At 39.8% G+C, this 24,216-nt stretch overlaps 1 protein-coding gene across 4 annotated transcripts in view; it reads right to left on the reverse strand.

The window, feature by feature from the left end:
- Positions 1 to 24,216, reverse strand: part of CPED1 (cadherin like and PC-esterase domain containing 1) — a 267,418-nt gene that overhangs the window by 11,568 nt on the left and 231,634 nt on the right. For all 4 annotated transcript variants that reach the window (XM_015067315.3, XM_015067313.3, XM_015067314.3 and 1 more), the window contains 4 exons: positions 11,964 to 12,184; positions 11,606 to 11,707; positions 11,111 to 11,198; positions 6,920 to 7,066 (listed from right to left, as the gene is read on the reverse strand). In XM_015067315.3, the coding sequence (XP_014922801.1) occupies positions 6,920 to 7,066; positions 11,111 to 11,198; positions 11,606 to 11,707; positions 11,964 to 12,184 (558 nt within the window). The remainder of the gene's footprint in view (positions 1 to 6,919; positions 7,067 to 11,110; positions 11,199 to 11,605; positions 11,708 to 11,963; positions 12,185 to 24,216) is intronic.

Raw genomic sequence — 24,216 nt, forward strand, 5'->3', positions numbered from 1 at the left:
TATTGTAGTCTTATTTGTGCCCCTAAAATTTTATTGAAATTGCTCTTTAAAAAAAAAGTTTATTTATTTTTGAGAGAGAGAGCACAAGTGGAAGAGGGGCAGAGAGAGAGAGAGGGGGAGACACAGAATTTGAAGGAGCCTCCAGGCTCTGAGCTGTCAGCCCAGAGCCTGACAAAGGGCTTGAACTCATGAACTGTGAGATTACTATCTGAGCCAAAGATGGATGCTTAACTGACTGAGCCACTCAGTAGCCCCTTTACTGCAATCACTATTTTTTTTTTAATGTTTATTTATTTTTGAGAGAGAAATAGAGTCAAGTGTGGGAGGGGCGGAGAGACAGAGACAGAGAATCTGAAGTATGGTCCAGGCTCTGAGCTGTCAGCACAGAGCCCAATGTGGGGATCGAAACCACAAACCATGCGATCATGACCTGAGTCGAAGTTGGACACTTAACCGACTGAACCACCGAGGCTGAAATTACTGAAATTTCTCTTAAAGTGATCAGAAAAGACCTTCTCAATGCCAAATCCATGACTATTTAAAAATCCTTATCTTAATAAATCTATCCATTACATTTGACAACATTAATGCTATTTCGATCTCTACAAATTTTCACTTTTTGACTTTTCGTCGCACCACACTCTACTAAGAGTTTTCCTCTATCAGTTTATTTTCTAAATTCAAATGTTCCTATTTCTCCAAACTTTGCTTAAATATTGGTGTCTCCAAGAGTTCTATCCTCATTTCCTCTTACTCTACTCACTTTTTCTGGATGATCTATTTTCATTGTTTCAACTGTTCTGTTTTCTGATGACGTCCAACTTTTTATCTCCAGCCCCACCCTGCACCTCAAGCTTCAGACTTGTATAGCCAACTGCCTGTAAGAGATCTCCACCTGGATGTCCTACAGGCATCTCAAACATAACATGTTCAAAACTGAATTCATCATCTTTTCCCTGAGCTTGTACCTTCTGTCATTCTCTGACTCAGTTGCTGGTTCAGCTCTAATCCATCATCCAAGTTAGGAATCGTCTTTGAGTCTTTCTACTCCCTCATGCTGCAGATAAGATCTACAGGTTTTATTTTTAAAATAGGGCTTGTATTCTCCTTCTCTCTTATGCTTTCAGTCTCTGTCCTGATTTGGGCGAGCTTTTGTCATCTCTCACCTGACTTCTGAAAAAGTCTCCTAACTTCTCTCCCAGACTCTGTCCTCTTTCACTCTGTCCCCCTTGATGTTATCAGACTTACCTATTTGAAACAAATATGTGACCATCTCATTTCTCTATAAAACCTTTCATTGGCTCTCCACTACCTATAGGATACAGTCTAAGCTCTTAACTATGATCTGGCCTTAGCCCACCTTTCCCAGGACCCTATTATAGTCGATGTTCTACAATATACAGAACTGCCTGTGATTTCCTGAGAACATCAAGTTATTTCAAAGCTAATGTGGTTTACATTGTCCCATGGGGTTGAATGGCCTCCTTTCTGCCATCACCCTATTAGCCTGACTACTCATCCTTTGACAATCAACTTGGACAATTTTTAAGAGGAGGTTCACTCAATCTTCAGATTGGGTTAAGTGCCCTTTCTTGGTGTTATCACAATATCCTATTTATATGTATAACATGCTACTTAACATATTGTTTCATAATATGGGCTTTTATGCCTGATCCCCTGACTACACTGTCTGGAGGGAAGAGAATGTTTGTTATTTATGTTTGCATCACTACCATTTAGCTCAAGAACTGGACTCACAAACAAATTAAATAAAAGAATAAACAAGGTTGAGGCAACTGGAACAGAGTATGGAGAAAGGTTCAGCAGAACATTTAGTAGGTAAGGACTTGGTAAGTAGCTGGTCAGAGGTTGTTGTGGGCTGGGGAAAGATAAGAAGGAGTCAAGAATGATACTAGTTTGTAAATGAGAGTGCAATAAAGAAAATCCAGGCCTTCTAGAGAAGAAAGTTTAAAGGGACTATTATACTTCTCTCTTTGGGGATATGTTGAGTTTGAGATACTCAAGGAGACCCTAAAAAATGTTCTCCTAGCTCATTTTATAGTAGTTAGTACAGCTCACACAGACACAAAATTTTGTTGAATTAAATTGCCATTGCTAATTTATTAAAAATAGCCATGCTGAGGGGCGCCTGGGTGGCTCGGTCAGTTAAGCATCCAACTTCGGCTCAGGTCATGATCTCACAGTCCGTGAGTTGGAGCCCCGCGTCGGGCCCTGTGCTGACCGCTCAGAGCCTGGAGCCTGTTTCGGATTCTGTGTCTCCCTCTCTCTCTGCCCCTCCCCTGTTCATGCTCTCTCTCTGTCTCAAAAATAAATAAACGTTAAAATTAAAAAAAAAAAAATAGCCATGCTGATAAATTCTGAGATCTGCTATCCACACTAACTGTATTTGAATCAGTTGTTCTTTTTTCTCCAAAAGTCATTACCACAATTTTCTGGATAAATGAATTTAAAGGCTTTTTTCTTCATTGGGTTTATGACAACTTTTTAAAGTTTGAGGGAGAAAGGGAAAAACTTTAAGCCCATAACACAGAAGGAAAACTTTTCTAGGCCAGATAAGCTTTTGTTTACATAATTAAACTTAAATAATCAAGAGTATAAGATGAAGATTAAATAGTAATAGGAAACCATGTCTCACAAAGAACTAACAATCTTTTCTTTCCATGGTTCCAGAATGAAAGGAAACCTAGTGGTATTAGAGCTGGGTAGTGATCAGAGGGATTTTTTTTTTTTTTTTTTTTTGCGGGTGGAGGGGGAGAACTGAGGCAAGAGGTGTAGCTACATCTGCCAGAAAACAGAGATATCATATAAGGTCTGTAAGCTGATTAGACTAATTAATAATCACGTAACCATTGTGGTTTTGCCCCTCCTGCAGCCAGGTTTGGGCTGATAATATTGTTGTATCCTTCCCAGGTTTTAGCTTGTTCACACTAGATGTTTGCCACACAACTAACAGCACCATCCAAAACCACTCTTGGGAAAAAACTACCTGGATCCTGTTTGTTGTCCTGCATAAATGTTGGGAAAACAAAATTCCATTTCTGCCCATGAAGAGAAACAACTGCTTTTTTAACCAGCAGGAACATTTTAGTCAACATTGATGCACACCGGTTGGGAAATTGTTTAGAGATCCATGGCGGCAACATACTCTCTCTCGTGGTGACTTGACAGATGAAAGAGGTGGGCTGAGACCTCCCGTCTTACCTGTGGCAACAAGAGTCAACTGATGCAGGTGTGTTATGTCTCTGATAGAATCCTAACGACAAATCGGAGGACGCAACAAGATCTTACTGTAATTGTTGTAGCAATCCTTCTTAGGTATGTGAGGATCTATTGTGGGAATGGCTTAATTGAACACCAGAAGATACAAACTCAAATTCTCATGGTTCTAGCACAGCTGATTTTAATTCTTGCTATTCCTGTATGACAAATTGCTTTGTCAGCTCATAAGATGAGCACAGAGGGAAAAAAATGGTTATTATTAACAAATTTCTGTCCTTTAATATGTTTTACATGAGGCCAATAATCTCCTTTTCCCTGGCTTGCTACATTAATCATCAAATCATACTTTGCAAGGGCCTTTAGATTTTCTTGATTCTTTATAATAAGCTAACAGTGATTTAAGATGTTGGGTGATAGCGTAGAAAGATTGTAAAACCTCAGCGTCAGCAATAGAAACGTCCTGAGCTACAAGAGGTGCATTTTGTTCAAGACTTAAGCAGCAATTATGCCAAAGTGATGAACGGGTGTAGAGACTTTGTGATGAAGAGAGCCAGTTGAGAAAGATGACCTTATCACTCTGCAGTGTAACTGGAAAGGCAAATGCCCCCAGAAGTATTTTAGCTCAAAAAATAAAACTTCAAAATGGTAATGCTGCTCCAGAATCAATTAAGATAATTTGAAGATACCTATGTAGCTTGCCAAGTCAACATGCATTAAAAATAGGGCTTGAGGCGCCTGGGTGGCTCAGTCAGTTAAGCATCTGACTCTTGGTTTTGGCTCAAGTCATGATCTCATGTTCGTGAGTTCGAGCCCTATATTGGGCTCTGCACTGACAGTGTGGAGCCTGCTTAGGATTCTCTCTCTCTCCCTCTCTCTCTGCCCCTCCTGCTCTCTCTCTTTCTCTCTCTCTGATAAATTCTGGGATCTGCTATCCCCTATCTGCTATCTTTCAAAATAAATAAATAAACTTAAAAAATAGGGCTTAAAAAACAATTTGTACATGATGATTACACATAATTATAAAGTCAAATAAGTGACATAATTTCACCTGACATGCTTAAATTATTGCTATGCAAATTAAAGCTATTTTTATAAGTAATATTTATAAGCCAATATTCTAGTTCTGATGGTTCAAAGAGCCTTTGTTGTAGTTCTCAAATTCCATGACTATTAGTGTCAACCGGTTAATGCTGTGGCAGGAGACACATGTAATGCAATCATGTGGGAAGGGCATCTTCTGTTTTTAATTGGAGCCATGCTGGAAATATTTGGAAGACTTCTCCTTTTTAGACTTCCCGAGCACTAAAGATGAAAAAGAAAAACAGATACCCTCCCCTAAAATACTAATTGAAGACACATTATATAAAAATAAGTAAATAAATAAACCTTTTCTAAAAGAGGCAAAAAAAAAAAAAAAAAGATCAGTATATTGTCTTTCAAAGTCCCTGTTTTATGTGGGTTTTGGCAACCTTTGACTTGTTTTTGCAGCCAACTATGATACTGGGCTGGCTCAGCTGTAAGGTTATTTTTTCCCCTTTCTGGCTACCTGCTCTTGTGTCTCTAAGTCTTGACTTTTTGCAAATAGAATAGGAACTCAAAGGGTGTTATATTTTTTTGTGTGTGGAAGAAATAAATAAACACATAGTCTCCTACAGTGTAAAATCTGTGCTGCAACAGCATGGCCAAGCTTCAAGTTGCTAGACCAAAACTTAAAATGCCATGCTGTCTACTATGGGTGCAGGCTCCCACTTCCCTGAGATGCAGCTCCATTTGTCCTACAAAATTATATGTAAAAAATATAACATAGAAAAAATATAACATATACAGAAGAACCAATGCAGTGTCAGTAACTTTGGGTAGCCGTAAAAATCTGAGGATCAAAATGAATTCTGATAGTCATCTTAAGGCTGAAAAACAGGATCCAAGAAACCTTTAGTGGTCATTTCCCTAGTCAGTCCAATGACTGCCTTCTGGTTTACCAAGGGGGCCATTTGAGAAAGAACAAGAGATCCCGTGTCTGGCAAAAAGATCAGATGAGACATTGCAGTTTTTTCTTCCATTGCACTTTCAGCAGGAGCTCCTAAGATCTAGAGCAAACAACAGGAGCCAAGTAACTTCATACTCCAAAACAATGTATGCAAAACTTGAAAAAGTATAGACAAAATCCAGTTTTGCAAACCTTTGTCTCATTAAAAGAGTAGGGAAGTGAAGACGAAGGAAGAGAAAGATTTTCCATGTGAGTTGTCCGGATGATTGACAGTCTTTCTCCCTCATAAGGAATTGCTTTACCCTTGCTTCAAGCCAAATGAGAGGGGCCTTCGAGAGACCAACTTTAAGAAGTGGATGTGTGTCCTTTAGGGTTTGGGGATCATTAGAATTGGTATGAGACACTGTGGCTATAGATGAGCTTTAAGATGGCTGGGAGAATGAGAGAGCAAGAGTGAGACCAAGAGCAAGAAAGAGTGAAAGAGAGAGAGGGCTGTATTGGCAGCTAACTCTATTTCTAGCAACAGCAGAGCAAGTGTGCATGAGTGTTTCTGGTGGATCAAAGGTGGGCAACAGTATAGCAAGCCTAGTGCTATTTTGAATAGTTTTCAGGAGGGTGCCTGGAGTGGCAAGGTGACCCACAACAGAGGGAGGGACAATTGGAAGTCAAGGGGCCCAGGTATTGCCTCTATCAAGGAAGGCATAGTCAGAGGGCCCCAGTGGGAAGGAGGGTCTTCAAGGAAGTCTAAGAAAGCACTTTAACAAGAATTAGCATGCCCTACCCAGAAAGCACATCAATGGGTTATGCTTACACCAGTCAAGTAAGTAAGACTTTCATTGTCCTTAATATCTCCCTAACCTGACCCAGTGACGAAATGGGTGACAGAAAGAGGAAAGAAAGCTCCTATACCCTCTCTCCTCCTTTGGGCTTTGAGACCCAAGAGGGCCTGAGCTGGGGGAAGGAAATGACTTCATGTGGTTATAACAGGACTGGGCAATTTTAGTACTGAACTGTCATTCTTCTTACGCCTGAAAATAATTTTTCATTCTTATTATCTGAAAGTTGTTTTAAAGTTATGGGACTTACTAAGATTTTATTCAAGTGATATAAAGAGGAAATAATCACAGAGTTTGAAAAAATGGTGGGGGGGAAGGGAGGTTAAAATTATTGTCTGCTATCACCTTATCAGTTTAGCCTAATACATTACTGACCGCAAATGAAATAATTTTCACCACGGGGTATTGCGGACTACTCAAAACACAGGCCCACTTGTCTAATGCATTAGATAAACCAATGGAGGAAGGTCATTCATTAGTTTAGCACATTAAATTGTCTTGATTTTCATGCTCCACCAAAGACATTTTATACCTTCTTTGACCACAATTTCCTATGGGAAGGTTGAGAGTGTTAGTCAAGGCAAGTGCTCTCCACGTTTCCATCTTCCTGCTTTCATTGACCAGTGATCCTAGTTTTCAAATGTCTACATAAAAACTAATTCTTTTTTAACATCTTATTTTGTAGAGTCTCAAGTTGTGATTGCTAAATGCTCTGGCTGAGTAATGGTGAATACATCATTTAATCTCCTCCGGACATAGTTTTTTAATACAAAATAAGACTCAGAATATAATTAAAGATATAATGAGAAGTCTAACCAATCAAAAGATACAATAAATAAAGAGCCAGCGTAAATACCTCATGGAAATGACATCCACACGTCCCCTGCAAAAACTCTTTGTATCGCCCCATCGTTATAGTAAATGTGTCAACCACTTCATAGCCATATGTCTTTGCAGCATCCAGAATAATCAAATTTTCTTTCCATAAGTTCTGAACTTCACTCTGTATTGCAAAAGAGAAGAATGAGAATTTTTATTGAGGATTGTTTTATGATTTAATAACTCAGGTAGAAATCATGTAAATATCGTCTTTTTTACAGATAGATCCCACTGCAGGAAAAAGACTTAATTTCACATGCATTTTTTAAAATTTTATTTTAGAGAGACAGAGAGAGAGAGAGAGAGAGAGAGAGAGAGAGCGAGAGAGCGAGAGACCAGTGGGGGGGGGGGTAGTGGTAGAGGGAGAGAGAGAATCTTAAGCAGGCTCCACTCTCAGCATGGAGCCCGATGCAGAGTATCGTGATCTGAGCCAAAATGAAGAGGCAGAGGCTCAAATGACTGAGACACCCAGGTGCCCTTCACATGCATTTCTTAAGTAAAGATGTGTTATCAGTTTTTTATTCAAAATATAAATATAAACATTTATGTATATATAAAACACCAACACATAAATATCTATAATGACACACAGTTTGGAACTTTTCCTTCTATGAAAATTAGTTTTATTTCCCACAAAGATCCATTGAAATATTTAAAAGTCTTACTTTAAAAGTCAAAATTTGAAAATCACAAAGGCTGTCTCCATCTATTTGGACTTTTATTCATTTAGTCATTTGAATATTAATTAGTGTCTGTTTTGTGCTTAGCTCTGCTAAGGGACAAGAATACAAGGGAAAAGAAATCATGGCCCCTGCTCTTAAGACATTGTATTCTAACAGGAGAAATAGATTTGTAAACATTTGCTCAGTCCTTTAATGGATTTAAATATGCTGGGCTCTGGGCTAGTCAGAAGAAGGAATAGCTGTGCAGGGGCAGGGGGACAGCTGGACAGTGAGGCTTCAGGAAGAGGATCCAAAGCAGAGTGAGGTTTGCCTATTGGATGGAGGTGGGGGCACCAGAGAAGAGGAGTGTGCTTCAGGGGGGCAGCAGAATTGAGTGAAATTGCCAGCCGCTGCTTTTTTGGATCATATTCTTCCCTCCCTCCCAACCATGTCCAAAGCAACGATGGCGCTTGGCAGAAAGTCTAATTCAGATCCAATGCTGAGAAGAGGGACCCTGCACTAACTACTCTAACTCTGAGATTCCTCATCATCCTGGTTAGGATTTTCTTAGACTGACCTGTAGTCTGAGACTCTTCCTACCTCATCCATCCTTCCACCCCCTTCATATCAGACACATTACAGCCAACCGCAGTGCCCAATGCATAGTAGACACTCAAAAAAATATTTGGTGCAAGATTGAGGGATATGCCCTGGGTGCTATCCCCTGAAACTCTTCCTGCCTACTTGGCACCCTTCCCTTTATCCTTTCCAGACATTCTCCTTAATAAATCCCCTTGTTTTGCTAATCTTGTCTGCTGTCTGTTTCTTAGAAAACCCAAACTGACAGAGGGGGGAGATTGCTCTTGCCTTTTCTAAAGGACAAAAATGCTGTTCATTTTCCCGGTGAAAAAGTGAATCACTTGCATTTGTTGATCAGGCTGCAAAGTAACAGAAGCAGTACACATAGGTCTAATTTTCTGTCTTCTCCACTGTGCTAGCATACCTAATCTTTATGTGACATCATTTCCCCCAAAATAAAAGTAGTGAACAGAAAAAATTCCCGCTGAAGGAATCTAGAGCAAGGAAGCACATGTGAATTTCGTCTGTGCCATCATGTGAACCATGATGCTCAATATTGTTTGCAGGCTTCTTGTCCAGTTACAAGTATTTTCTCAACTTTAATATGTCTGATTATGAAAGGTATATGGAACTTTACAGTAAGCAGTTTCTTAAGAGAGTTTTCTAGAGAAAGGTTGGTTCTCTGGGAAATAGATTCTGAGATGGGAATTTGCATAACAGTAGAGTGCTTTGGGGGATCAAACACTTATAAGGAAGTGATGTAGCTCCAACAGTGGCTTTTTGTGCATCCCCCTGGGAGTTTTAGAGCCGGCATGGTCCCTCCAGGATGGCCCAATTGGGGAAAGAGGACTGAATCTTGGCACTCCTGCACTGGCAAGTTGGGGCTCTGCAGAGAAAGGCAGTACTGTCAGCAGTCAGGTGTGAGTCCTTACTGGGTCACACTCCCAGTGGCCCAGTTGAATGAATATTTCAGCCTTGAAGGGGCGATCTGGGAGCAGCTAAATCATATGAAGTATCACTCACTCCTTGCATGGGATATTTTTTTGAAAATCTACCATCTGCTGAGAATTGGGTTTTGCATTTGGGGTACCAGAGTGAGCAATGCAGCCCTCCCTCCCCAGTCCTTGCTCTCACAGAGGTTAGTCTAGCAGGGGAGACAGACAACCAAGGATTGTATCTGTTGAGCGACATGAATAAAGTCACAAGACATTATTATAGGAGCTCATAGCAGGAGTAGCCAATTGAGTCTAGTGCATCAGTTAAGTCTGCCCCATGGTAAACTAACACTGGAAGGGTGACTGGAAGTTGTTCAGGTGAGGAGTTGGTGAGAGGTGGGCTCCATGAGGAAGGAACAGTGATTTCAAACACCTGGAAGTGTCTGAGAGCATGGTGTGCTTGAGAAACTGAAAGTTTCCCAGTAGGACTGAGCTCAGTAGTGGTGTGTGTGTGTGTGTGTGTGTGTGTGTGCACGTTTGTGTATATGTAGGGATGAGTCCACAGAGGAAGGCAGAGGCAAGCTCGTGAATGGCCATGGAAGCCTATGATTGAGTTCACCCTTATTTTCTGCCTCCACTTGATATTATCCCTTTCTCTTTCATTCTATTCTTGCCTTTCCATTTCTCCCCTCCTTTTGCCTTCGTTCAGTTTGAAAAGACTGATGAGGACCATCAAAGCTCTGGTGGGAAGCATAGTATTTAACACAGGATCTGGCACAAAGCAAGTGCTGTAGAAAAGTTTGCTATCTGCTGAGATGAACTGATTCAGAGTTAGGAACCTACATATAAGTAGGGGCCCTAAGTACTCCAGTTTTGGCAAGGAGGAAAGTGGGGCTCAGAGAAGAATTCTCAAGAATCAACTGTAACCTTGACTATAGCCTTCAAATAACATTAAAGGAGATTTAACTCAAAACCCACAGCAAAAATTATCAAAGGAGCCCTCGTCTAATCCCTCACAGTCTCCAACCCTTCAGCTACCCAACATGCAAACTACCTGCACTCATTTTAAGTGACCCTAACTTCCCCACACTAACTCCAAGAAGCTGAATTTGGAGGCTTGACTTGGGCCACTTTCTACCAGTTCTGTTTTTGCATCACAGATCTAGCATCTCGGCAGGCGAGGTGGCAAGAAGGGAGAGGGGGTTGTGTAATCTGCACCGGGGAGAGCTACGAGAGCTCAACATTATTATACAAAAATAAATCTCACTCAGTTTACACAGTACACGGACAGCTTCCTGTCTCCCCAATTCCCAGTGCTCCCCTGAGCTCCCTGAAGCAACTGCACACAAACCTGCCTGCCGGTGAACTCTCCTCATTTGAACAAGAGCAGCTGGTTCTCTTGCCTACAGATGTTGCCTTTTCTTTTCTTAGACTTCTATTCAGTGTTGAGACTAATTTACTCTTTTCGAGAAGAACTGGTCAGAGGCTTCTAACTCCTCCCACTTATGAATATCCAAGGAAAGGAAAAACTAATGATACTACTTCAAAGACTTTTTTTTTGAAAAGCAATCAGTCAGAAATCATCTTCAAAAAAGCCACTCTTCCCCAAAGTACTCATTGATACTGACAATTTCATTTGTGGTTCCAGCATGAGTCTTTAAAGGTGTATGAAGCATTAGTGGGGTAAGGGGATACTTAAAGCCTAATCTCTCTCATCTACCCCCCAGTTCTTTGTTTTTTTCATAGCTCGGCATCCCTTTTCTTCTCTTATGAGCTCAAAGTATCCACAATGTATTCATGTGATATGGTCTCCTTATTTCCCGGAGTAATTATAACTGGTTTGAAATCATAATCCTTAACTATATTATCCTCCTTTGATTTTTATGAAGGCCGCTGAGTATTGCGTACTGTCTTGTGGGTTCTTTTTCAGACACCAGCAAAGATTCTTATAGGAACCACAAAGTTCACATAGCCTGGAGGGAATGGGCCTACCTGTGTCAAGAAATGCAGTCCATCCACTGGGAGATGAAATCCAATTCCCAAAGTTTTGATGATCACAAGGATATTGAGTAAATTTTCCCTGTGAATCAGAATTCTGAGGTCATAAACTTTGATTACATTTCTAGATGTTTGTGCTTACATAAACAAATACACTGGAATTCTTCTAGAATGTGATAATTAGCTTATAAGACTAAATTCTCATTTTATAAATATGATACATTTTAGGGTGGTTTTTTTTTTGTGGGTAGAGTTTTATGTGCCATTGGGCATGTTTTTACCCATAGTAAATTCAAATTTGGATAATGAAGAGCCATCCAGTGATTGGATACGAAAGTATTTTGAAACATTTTAAACTAGACTTCAAGTATGTTATTCTAAATTACAAACTGCTCTTTAGATAAAATCTTGATGAAATTTAGTCACATTAAGGGTGACTTTTCTTTTTAACTTAGGATACTAATGACAGTTATTACTTCAGAAACCTACCTCTTCAAAACCTTGTGAATAATTTGTAGGTGATTGGAATTAAGCCACTGAACACCACCAACGACCAATACGGTCTGGCCTGTATTCTCCAGGGGACGTGATCTGAAATCCAGGAAGGAAAACAACACATGTTGCCTTGAAACAGATGGCAAACATTTTAACAGCAGTGCCTCACATTTCACTGAACCATATCTAGCATCCTGATCACAGGACCCCCTTGTCGTTTCCAACTCATTTTCAGCCATATTATTTGGCATTTAAGCTTTTCAGCACATTTGATATACAGTGAGCCATTATGACCGCTAGTAAAACATCAGCACATTATGGCATTGTGCCATACATAAGAGTTCCATTGTACCTTTGCAAGAGATGTTCAAGTGCTTTTTCAAATGTTGGTCTCAATGAAGGGCTTATCCAGAACTGGGGATAGTAGGAATAACTGACCAAAGTCTTCCCACCATTGACATTGTGGTAGAATTTTGTGCCGTGGACCTTCTGCCATTCTTGCAAGGTTTCATTTAGTCTTTCGATCAGATAGTACATTATTCCTCTATTGGTTGAATCTCCAATGAAAAGAATCTGTAAATTAAAGAAAAATATTTGCTTTCAAACCTGATGTTTACAGGATGAGAGATAATATAAAATAAGTGATTTCTTGAGGACTCATAAAACCACAAGTCTAATTTTTTGAAGGAGAGCCCTTTCAACTGTTAGAAATGACATCCATCATATTCTCCCCCAAGCCTGTTCATTTTCCTCTCTTCCACACTCCTAGCAATGATATCAGTCACTGACCTGCTAACTCATGTTTAAAACTTTTTGCTTTACACTACCTTCAGGTTCTCCTCCTCCTTTATGCTGTTTGCCTTCCCATTTAATTAGCTTCACAAATTTTATTGATTCAAATAGGTATGAACTATTTTAGTGCTGTAAGAACACTTAGAGATTTTTCTAACCTCTTTGTTTTATAGATGAGAAAACTGGGGGTCTGCAGAGGTTAAAAATCTCAGTAAAAGTCATGCCACTACTTGAGTAAAGAGCCACAGAACCCGGAGCATGAGTTTCTGAACAGTCGTCTATGTCCCCAGGAGCAGATCCCAGCACCATTGGCCCTCAAACACTCATACTCATCACCTCTTCCACATCCCCTCCCAGTGTGGCTCTGCTTCAGGCTCCATTAACTCAAATCTGTGCTAGTGACCACCCTTGAATTCATTCTACACACACAGTACTACAGGGATAAATTTCCAAATGCCTACTTCTGGTCATGTTACTTTCATGCTCAAAAACCTTATCAGCTCTCCATTTTCTATAAAATTAAGCCTAGTTACTTAGGTTCAGCCAACATTTGCTAAATTTTTGTTGCATATCAGACTTTGCTGGGTGGAGATTTCACACAGAGTACTCACTTCTAATCTTCATAATTGTGAGGTCTGAGTCATTATTCCTATTCCACAGATGAGGAATTTGAGGCTCAAGGAGATTGAGGTTATAAATCTAGTAAATGGGGAACACAGGACTCAAGCCTAGGCCCTTTAACTCCAAGTGCAAGATCACTGGCCCCATCCTCTCAATGCTTTCCGTCATGTAAGATTCCTACTTTTTCACTGAACATGATTTGCACTCCACAACATCTGTTTCTCCTTGTACTAATCTGTCTAGAAAGCTCCTCCCTCTGCCACCCCACCTGTGTAAACGCTACACAACCTCCAGACCCGAAACAAACATGTCTCATAGTAGGTCTTGCCCAATGCCCCAGCTTGTCCAATGACCTTGTCTGTCCTCTGTGATTTCATTACATTTTTAATTTCCATGACAGATGTTATCAAAGACTACATGAAACTATGGCTATTTGTGTCTGTGTCTTTTTTTCTCATATCATATCAAGAAGTATTTGAGGTCAGAGCCAGGGTTAATTTCTAAATTCTAATTTCCCCCATACTACCATGCATGCACTTTAAAAATATTTATTGAATTGAAAGTCAAAACGACTTTTGTTAGAGACAATCCTTTTTAAGGTTTTTGAACAGGTTTATTTCATTCTTCACTTTTCTCTCTCTGTATTGAGATTTCTCTTTCCGTTAGCCATGCACATATTTTCCTCTGATTTCAACAGCAGTCATTGCTATCACTTCTCAGGCACGACTGCATTTGTCCATGCACAACAAATTAGGTGAGAATCTGCAAAAGTTTGTCCTTTCCATGGTAAATGTACTCAATTAGCTGTGTGAAGAAATGCCAGAACATCTCTGATTTGCCCTCAGATCAAACACCATAAGCATCATCAAGTTGAACTGAATAACATAAGATGCCAAGGCCCCATTCACCGATCCTCTTGGTCAAGTTCTATTTGGGGCAATAAAATTCCAGTATGATTAAATAACTTGTGAAATCATTTGAAATTCTTACTTTGACCTGTAACTATTTGTATTTCTGGTCCAGATTTCTGATTTTTAAAAGGGGAATTGTGAATAATCAGGAAGGCTCTTAATTTCAGACACAGTACTAGTAATTTTCCAACTCCATCTGTATTAGTTTGCTGGAGCCCCCATAACAGAGTACCACAGGCTCGGTGGTTTATGCAACAGAAATCCATTTTCTCATGATTCTGCAGTCAAATGCTCTTCCACTGAGCTATAACCCCCATTTTCTCATGATTCTGGAGGCTAGAAGTCCAAGATCAAGGTATTTGTATGGTTGATTTCTTCCGAGGGCCTTTCTCCTTGCCTTGTAGATGGCCATCTACTCTCTGTGTCTTCACATGGTCTTTCCTCTCTGTGTCTGTGTCCTAATCTTCTCTCTCTCTTTTTTTTTTAACGTTTATTTATTTTTGAGACAGAGAGAGACAGAGCATGAATGGGGGAGGGTCAGAGAGAGAGGGAGACACAGAATCCGAAACAGGCTCCAGGCTCTGAGCAGTCAGCACAGAGCCCGACGCGGGGCTCGAACTCATGGACTGCGAGATCATGACCTGAGCTGAAGTTGGATGCTTAACCGACTGAGCGACCCAGGCGCCCCTAATCTCCTCTTCTTGTGAGGACACCACTCACATTGGATGAAGGCCCACCCATAAGACCTTATTTTACCTTCATTGCCTCTTTAAAGGCCCTACTTTCAAACACAGTCATATTCTGAGGTATTGGGAATTAGGACTTCAACATATGAATTTGGTTGGGTGGGAGCACATTTCAGCTCTTAATACCAGTAAAAGGCCTTTAATATCAGCTTTTTAAAAAAAGTTTTAAAATTTATTTTGAGAGAGAGAGAGGAAGAGAGAGTGCCTGCGTGAGCAGGGGAGGGGCAGAGAGAAGGAGAGAGAGAATCCCCAGCAGCCTCCTCTCCGCCAGTGCAGAGCCCAACCTGGGACTTAATCCTATGAACCAGATCATGACCTGAACTGAAATCAAGAGTCGGGTATTTAAACAACTGAGCCACCCCAGCACCCCAAGATCAGCTTTTAAACTAAATTGCCACTACAAGTTTTCCCGAAAGTTTCTTTTCATTATAATATGAAGTTGCAATCCCTCCTATGGATCTCCAGGCAGCCAGTAAGGTCACTGGGTGTCTGTATTGTGGGTTACAGAGAGAGATATAGAGGTTTAGGAAAATCAAAGTAGCTGCACGCTATTCAGAGAAGCACATCTCTAGATAGTTGGTCTTTTCTGTGGGATTATACAAAGATAGAGCCCATCAAAAATGTTAGAGGCAAAAAGAGTTAAGGGTCAAAATTCTTAGGTATGGTTATTTATTAACTAGGCAATTTTAGACAAATTATATGATCCCTCCAAAGGTTCATTCTTTTATGAGTAAAATGGGGAAAATAATAGCACCACTTTTGAGGACCTCAATGAGATTTTAATACCTGTCTTGTTCCTGGCACACAGAAAGCATACAAAGTGAGCTAGCATTAAGGCATAGGAAGGGCACGGAGCACTTTTGAATGTATTTAGTGTGACTTGCAGTGCACTGCTAGCCCCTGTAAATTCATTAACTTGTTTAGAGAAAATGTCAGAGAAGATGGGGAATGTCTAAATCACAGCAGTCTCTCTCTTGCCCTACTAACCTTGCTATAGGTCCCCCAGCAGGACGCAGAGGGTTGCTGGTGAAACTCGAGTCCCTCACATCTCCATCCCTTCGTAGTGACCAACAAAAGGTGCATGGATGGGGGGGAGGAAGCCTCACCACCATCCTCTGCAAAACAAGTTCTAAGTTGCAAATATCTAGGGGCACTTGGGTGGCTCAGTCGGTTAAACGTTTGATTCATGGTTTCAGCTCAGGTCATGATCTCACAGTTCCTGAGTTTGAGCTCCATGTTGGGCTCTGAGCTGACAGTGTGGAGCCTGCTTGGGATTCTGTCTCCCTCTCTCTCTGCCCTTCCCCGGCTTTCTCTCTCTCTCTGTCTCTCTCAAAAATAAATAAATGAACATTACCAAAAAATGAACTGCAAATACCTACACAGCATTTTTCAAGTCTAATGGACACTACTCTGGGAAGAATATTTTCTAGAGAATTATTTTCTCCCATTGCCTTTCTATTCATGACAAATTCAAATGATTAAATTGTAATGAAAATGAAAATACAGTTGTGATTTTAAGATTGCCTGTGCTGTAGGGGAAGCAGTTTTTGTAAAACGTTGATTGGTATTCCTACCTAAAAGATTTCTAACTTCAAAAGGTCAGCTCTTTTAAGTATACATACACAATTTAAAAATAACATCAGGAAATGGAGTGGTTTTTCTTCAGTTACATGGCTAATATTCAATCTTTATATGTTTTATTTTATTTTTTTAAATGTTTTATTTTATAAATATATTTTATTTAAGTGTTAGATATTTTATTGTTTAAATATTTATTTTTGAGAGAGAGAAAGCACAAGTGTACGTATGCTGGCAGGGGAAGGGGCAGGGAGAGAAGAGAGAGAGAATTACAAGCAGGCTCCAGCACGTGAGCCCAATGTGAGTCTTGATCTCACAAACTATGAGATCATGACCTAAGCTGAAATCAAGAGTCAGATGCTTAACCGACTGAGCCACCCAGGTGCCCCCAATCTTTATATCTGTTATATCATCCAATTCAAGAATTTTTAAAAATAAAATTTGTAGATTATTTGTTTTAAAGGTCAACTTTAAAAGGGCTAAATCATCAAAACAGATATTCATAACAGGTCGTACAATTTTCAAATAACTCTTCTGTCCCATGAATATTATTGCCTCACACTAGCATGCACAGGTATTGATTGGCATAGGCAATCGAAGAAAATAAATGTGATCATTAAGTACAAATAACCAGTAAGCAATTATAAAAATAATCCATGTCGGCAATAAAACATCAAAATAGCTAATTTTTCCCCTACCAATTTAGCAAAGATTTTAAAAGCACCAACAATCTTATGACCTCAGGGAAATGAACCCTCTCCTTCAGACTATGTAAGGATCACGAGGGAGAGTTTTTATCTTCTTTCCTTTCAACTGTTGAATCCCAAGCTTCAGAAGAGTGCCTGGCATAAAAGTCGGTTCTCATGTGTTAAATGGATGATTGGAAACCGCTGTTGTGTGTATAAGTTGGCAATTTTTAAGGAATTCCACTTCTAGGAAATATTTAAGGATGTCTATTAAAATATATTTTAAAAGAAAAATAAACTGGAAGCAGTATAAATGTCTGCCAGATTGCTTATATTAAAGTATAATCATACACTTAAATTTTTTTCCTCTTTTAACAATGATATCGTAATATGGATACATTGTAATGGGGAAGATTTCAGTTAACTTTTATAAAAAGCTAACTACAATCACAATATAAATAATGATTGCAATTTTTTTGGTAAAAAGCATGTGGATGTGTAGCAGAGGTCCTGGAAAGTTAACAGTGGTTAGTTTGCAAAGGGAGATATGACAGTGTATTCTGTTATCTAAAATGAACATATATTGACTTTTTATGACAATAATGAAACAACACAAAGGCAGCAACAGTGGCAGCAATAACAGTAAGTGCATTTTCATCTTAAAAACATTTTGAAAATTCCCATAAAAACAACCAGCTTAAACTTTTTGTGGAACAATGGCTTAAGCATTGGTTCAATAAACCCAACACAGGAATCACGTGAATCATATTTCAGATTCCAGTAGCAATCTTATTCCAAGATTGAATGGCATTTTCCCAAGCAGCATCTCTTTTTGGGTTCTGCAGTGCAAGAGGAGAGCCTGCCTCCATCAAGGTGGGCTCTGGAGAGGAGCAGAAGCATCTGTGCCTGGATGTGTGCTGAGAGGCTGGACCTCAGTGCATCAGTGGGCGACAAAGACGTGTTCAGAGGACTTTTGTAACTTTTCTATTCCCAAGACTCAGCAGGAAGTGTGTCACTGAAAAGTTTACAGGGGCTGGCATCTTCCCACTCTTTTTCATACCACCATGGACCAGGAGACCTAGAAGCACATCATGTTCCTAGGCTCTGTTAAAGCCTGGGACTTTTTTTTTTTTTTAAGTCATCTTCATTTCTTTATTATCTAGTCCTTATATTAGGTGGGACGGGCTATGTGCTATAACAAATAGAGCCCTGAGAGGTATAATTGCCTGAACACAAATGAAGTTTATTTCTCCCTCAGGAAAACAGTTCAGGTGGTTTGAGGCAGGTGTATGTGTGGGGTGGGGCAGGGTCCCAGGATGTTTAGACTGTGCCTGCTTCAATTATGGCTTCAAAGACCTTTGTGGGCATCCATATCCAGCTGAAAGGAGGAGTAAAGAGCTGCCAGGTTGTCTATGGGCCCCCCATGGCAGCTGGGCACATCACTGCTGCTCACACATTCCATTGGTTAGAACTCAGTCCTATGGCAGCACCTAATTTCAAGGGAGACTGAGAAATGTAGTCAAGCTACATTTGCCAGGAAGAGGAGGGAATGAGTTTTATCAACACGTAGCTACCACTTTCTCCTACATACCGTCTTCCTGGGGAAAAAACCTAAAACCTAAATTCAAATTTTTCAACATGTGAATTAGCAAAAGTATGAAACATATGAAAAGCTAAATTTATAATCCACATGATGCATAGAAAGACTTCTAAGAAAATCGGTTCCCTGAGACAAATAATAGCAAGAAGTATCATTAGTATCAGTATCAGTATCAATATCAGTATCAGTATTAGTATTACTGAAAATGCAACTAGAACTTGGGAATTTTAGACTGAAACGTAAAATAAAATGGTTTTCATTCCACTCATCGTGAATGAAGGGAACTAACAATGGTGACACTTAAGCATACAGATATTATACATTCCATTGCTTCCTTTCTGCAGAGTCATCAAAAGTAGCAAGGGCATAGTTAGCAAGCCAAGTTATAAAGAAATGGAAAGAAGAGTATCTGGCTATCTGGGTTGAGTCAATATAAAGGCAGTAGAATGTCTGGAACTTGTTAGCTTTTCAGAGTCTCCTGATCTGTTGAGGCCAAAAAGAATTTGGATATATGGAGAATCAATAGACAAGGAAAAAAACTCTTGATTTAAATAATTTCCCTCCTTTCCTCTTTCCTCCTGCATAGACTTTATCTTCGATATTCACAGAAATAGGGATATTTCTTCAGGACCAACAGAATGCATGTAGATGCCGAGACAGGACTCAACCCAGCTAATAGGACCTAACTGAAACCTTCCAGGAGGGGAAGTTATATAGGAATGCAATAGAAGCTACTTGCCCATTAATCTAGGCAATGCCTGCTTACTGGAGTGCTCTCTCATTGGTAATTAAGGAAATGACAATGAGGTGAAGGGGCATTTTACTCATTACATATAGTCCAGGGCCAACCATAGCCCATCTATTTAGAAAGCTCCACAGCAATTCTGATGAGACGTGTGATTGAGCACCACTGCTCCCAGAGGTATTCATTTCTAAACAAAACAAGGGGTCATCCAGTCCTAATATGAAGCTAAGACTGATCAGATGGCTAATGATATTTAGGGCATGATGAAAATCTAGCTCAGCAAAGCAACTCTCTGTGAAATATAATATGGTTACAAATGTTTTCCAATGATGCATTTTGATTAAATTGGCTGTAGATAACCAACCAAATTGTTCTTTGGGGTCAAGAACAAATGCAAATTGCCATTTAGGCAAATCACCCTCAAATACATGAAATTTGGCCAAAAAAAAGGGGGGGGGGATAAACAGCTAAGCAATATCACCTACATGTAGGTGTAGCTGCTCAGAACAAAATTATTTATCTACATTGCTGTTCAATCTGGATTATGGGCATTATGGATAAGCCATCCTTTCCTGGTGAGAGTGAGGTGATTTCCTTCCCTTTTATCCTTCCTTTATATTGAAACTGACAAGCAACAAGAATTGTGTAACTATAATGGAACTCACATATTAGTCAGAACATATTATTATAGCCACACTTCAAAAATTTAAACACCTTTAAGTCCAAGACACTACTTAACTTGCAAATATTACTTAAAGATGTAAGTTACGTTTCCTGTTTTAACAGCTGAATTTAAGTACTTTCAGTAAATACCACCTTTTTGTATTTCCCTTTTTTAATTGCACTCTTCTCTCAGATACTTTATTACTGTTTTAAATTCTGAGCTACGTTTTCAACTGACAAACAAAATAAGGGCATGTTTAATTCAGTTTGGTCCGGCTCCTAAGTTTTTTCAATTGTAAGTTGATTATCATATTTCCAAGCTATTTCCTATAAATTTCACACTGTGATTACAGAGTTATGCTCTGATAAATTTGTATATGAATGTTCCATTCAGAGCTTATTAAGTAAGAGGTGGGTATCTATTTAGGTAAATGTGTGAGAGTATAACTGAACACATAGCTGATATTTTTCAATTGATTTTGCTTTGACCCAACACAGTTATACAACACAAAACCTATACATAACACATATGCAAAAACCTATACATGAAATAACTTATATTTGGATAAGTTTAGGGTCTAAAAGGAGTCCCACATTTACTTGCCCTCCATACACAAGCAAGTATGACCTAGAAATGGGGTACAAATGCTTCGAGGAGAAACCTTTTTCCATCTTTTCTCCAGACATCAGCCTCCTGTTTACAACACTGTAGTGAAGGCAAATGATGGACTATAGAAAGTACAGTCCTGCTCACGTGCCACTAAGCACAGTGGGGTTCCTGGTCAAAGTTACTGGAAACTTGAACTCCTTTTTAAGTCTCAACTGATTTGTGTCTTGTCCCTTCCCCACAGGTGGGCATGTATTTCCTAGTACAGCCTTGCATTCATCAGTGTAAAATAGTAGTAAAAAGATGTAAAAGGTCGTAATAACAACATAAGGAAATTCAGTTGAGGGAAATGACCACTTAGAGATTCTAAGGAAAGCAGAATGCTAGGAGGCCGAATTTGCCAATGCTTCTCACGAGCTCAGTCAAATTCTATGGCATTTAAATCTGATTCTTGGAGAAAGATTTTTCCATTTAATGCATCTCCAAAAGCTGAAGTCTGCCTCAATTTGGATTTGAAGTTCTGTTTTATTGTAGCACAACATTTGCACTACCTGCTCATGGCAACAGTGAAACTCAGCTTCTCACTGTAAAAAGTCTGAGTTACAAATTAATTGACAGTCTTCACGTTAGTAAGGCTACTCTACTGTTAGAATTTACATGTTTAGATATGTCCCCACTTTTACATAATCCAAGAAGCATAAATTGCAATGCACTAAAAAATGAGAAACTTGGACTCCTCTCTTGCACTCCTGATTGGTTCCTGCCCCTCCTCTGTTTCTCTCCAATCTGAGAGAATCAAAGGACCTAGGCTCGAGTGATAGGACTCTCCTGGCAGATTCCTTCTTTTTTTTCTTTAATGTTTTGAAGTTTGTTTATTTATTTTGAGACAGAGACAGCCTGAGTGGGGGAGGGGCAGAGAGAGAGAGAGATAGAGAGAGAATCTCAAGCAGGCTCCACGCTTTAGCACAGAGCCCTATGTGGGGCTCAAACTCACGAAACTGTGAGATCATAACCTGAGCTGAAACAGAGAGTCGGATGCTTAACTGACTGAACCACCCAGGCGCCCCTCCCTGCAGATTCTTTCAGGGGAAAGAAAGGAAGATCCTTTGTTTTTTGTTTTTTTTTTTTCCCAGTTCATTTAAACCATTTCAAAGTAACGTGTTTGGTAGATTGCCTGTAACTACCACCACCGCCCTCTGTAGGCACTTTCTCTTTTACCAACTTTTCCAGAACCTCAAGTACAGGTCAGGTGCCAGCCTCTGAGCTTCTTTCTACCTGTACAGTTATCACACTATGAGGAAACAATTGCTTCTCTCATGTGTCTCCTTGTACTGGAAATTTAGCTCCCTGGAGGATCATGTTTGTATGCCCCTAGAACAGATTGTTAACAAAGCTAGGCTAGTGAATGAACAGTGGAGCATCACAAAAGTTATAAAAAGTATTGTGAGCTTCACTTTAAGCAATCAGGTGGCTAACTTCTACTCTGGTACCATGTTAGGGATAACAGATACTACAAGGTTTCTGATGTGGGGCAGCAGAGTTGATCTGATGGTGTTGCTGAATAAAAAATCACTTTGTCTGATGGGATCAGAACTATAGTTAGTGCAGGCTTCCTGATTGTAGGTCTGAAGTTCCTACCAGTCCGTGACCCTGCTATCCTTATGAAGTGAATTTCTGTACAATGTCGCTCCAATAATATGCGTCTGTTGAATGACTGACATAGTAGAAAGTGAGCCCCCCCCAATGTCAGTTTATAAGGTGTTCAAAAAACAAAATATTTATGTGACTTGTTTTTCTGTTTTTGTAAATGGTATGCCAAGACATGTATTTGTCTTTGGAATAGAATAATGATTATGAAAAATTCTGGGTAGGATGAGAATTGTCTTAGTTTAGTAATGAAAGAGTTTCAGGATACTTTGTGTATTTATATTTCTCTCATGGAGAATGAGAAATCAATGTACTGGGAAAGCTTTTTGCTAATGCATTTCTATGCATAAATAGAGTCTTCTTAAAATAAGTGCTATTTGATAGCCATAGTTGTGAGTGTTCATGCAATTTTCTCTGTGCTGTGTGGTGTATGTGAGCATGCACCTGTCTATATTACCAGGTCCATGATTGTTATATATAAGATTTCTTCCTCAGGGTCTCTTTCCTTTGCATTTCCACTGCCTCTGCCTTAGTTCTGATTTAAATTTTAAAACACAGATTTTTAGATTTAAAAATATGCACCCATTGCAAAAAAAATGAAAATCACACAGATATTTTAAAAGATCTCTTTCTTCATCCTTCGCCAAACATGTTCTGCTACCTGAGGTGGCATCATGGGCATGTGACCTTGGGCGTTGCACAGAGTCCGTGTAGCAGGAGGGCCCAGTGCTCGCGCTATTGCTTTGTGGTTGCCTTCTTGGGAATCTTAATAATTTTGAACACAGGCTACTGCAATTTCATTTTGACCTGGGCCTCGCAAAATATGTCGCTGGTCCCATCACCACCCTACCCTTCTCCCAATCCCTTTCACTTATGTGATCATTTGTTTTATTGTTGTTGTTGTTGTCGTTTTTGAGAGAGACAGAGCTGGGGAGAGGGACAGAGATCCAGATGTTCTGTGCTCAATGCTGAGCCTTTCACAGGGCTCAATCTCACAAAAGAACCATGACCTGAACCGAAATCAAGAATTGGATGCTCAACCAAATGAGCCACTCAGGTGCCCTCCTATGTAATCATTCTTAACTGTGTTACTTCCAAAATTTTTCTGTATGTGTAGGCATGCTTGTATGTATGTATTAAGTTTTTATATTAGTGGCATTATTGTATACATATACTATTGAATATATACTAACTTTGAATCTGTACTTCTTTAGAAATCTATACTTAGAATCTATACTTTCTTTGACTCTTCAATGTTGCATGATGGAATTTTTCCACGAAACAGCCTCTGCTTCCCTAGCACCCACTTCCTCCCCGCCGTAGGCAGTCTCCATACTGCTGCAGAAAGATTTTTCTAATTCTGGCTGTGTCATTCCTCTGCTAAAAATGTACAATGCTTCCCTGTTGTGTATAGAAAACTTTAGCATCCTGGTAAACAAATCAGACTCTGTAGAATCACTGCCAGCATGCTAACAAATTGGAGTTCTGAGCACGAAGGTCCAAATAGCACCTCTGGACTAAGAGAATCTCTAAGAGAAGCCCCCCCCCCCCCCCCCTCCAAGCAGCCAGCTAGCTGGTCTCTGCCAGGAGCACCTTATCTGCATTTCGGGGTTATTTTTAGTGTTTGCAACATTCTGTCTCCCTACCTAACAGACAGAAAGAGGGATCTTCCTTTTTTCTTATCATTACTTTGTAGAGTTGCTAATAATCTACCTTGAAATTAGCAAAGACCATATCATTTGTGTCCCTTCCCCGTGTCCCCCCACCCTGGGTTTATTTATGTGTTGAAACCCTACCCCCTCGAGTGATAGTACTAGAAGGTGGAACATTTGGAAGGTAATTAGGTTTAGATGAGGTCATGAGGGTGGGGCCTCCATGATGGGATTAGTGTCCTTAGAAGGAGAGGAAACCAGAGCTCTCTGCCCTGTGAGAACAACAGAAAGGCAGCCAATGGAAGCTGGGAAGGAACTCTCACCAGAACCCAACCCTGCTGGTCTCCAGATCTCAGA

This window comes from Acinonyx jubatus, chromosome A2, assembly GCF_027475565.1.
Source record: "Acinonyx jubatus isolate Ajub_Pintada_27869175 chromosome A2, VMU_Ajub_asm_v1.0, whole genome shotgun sequence".
Lineage (NCBI taxonomy): Eukaryota > Metazoa > Chordata > Mammalia > Carnivora > Felidae > Acinonyx > Acinonyx jubatus.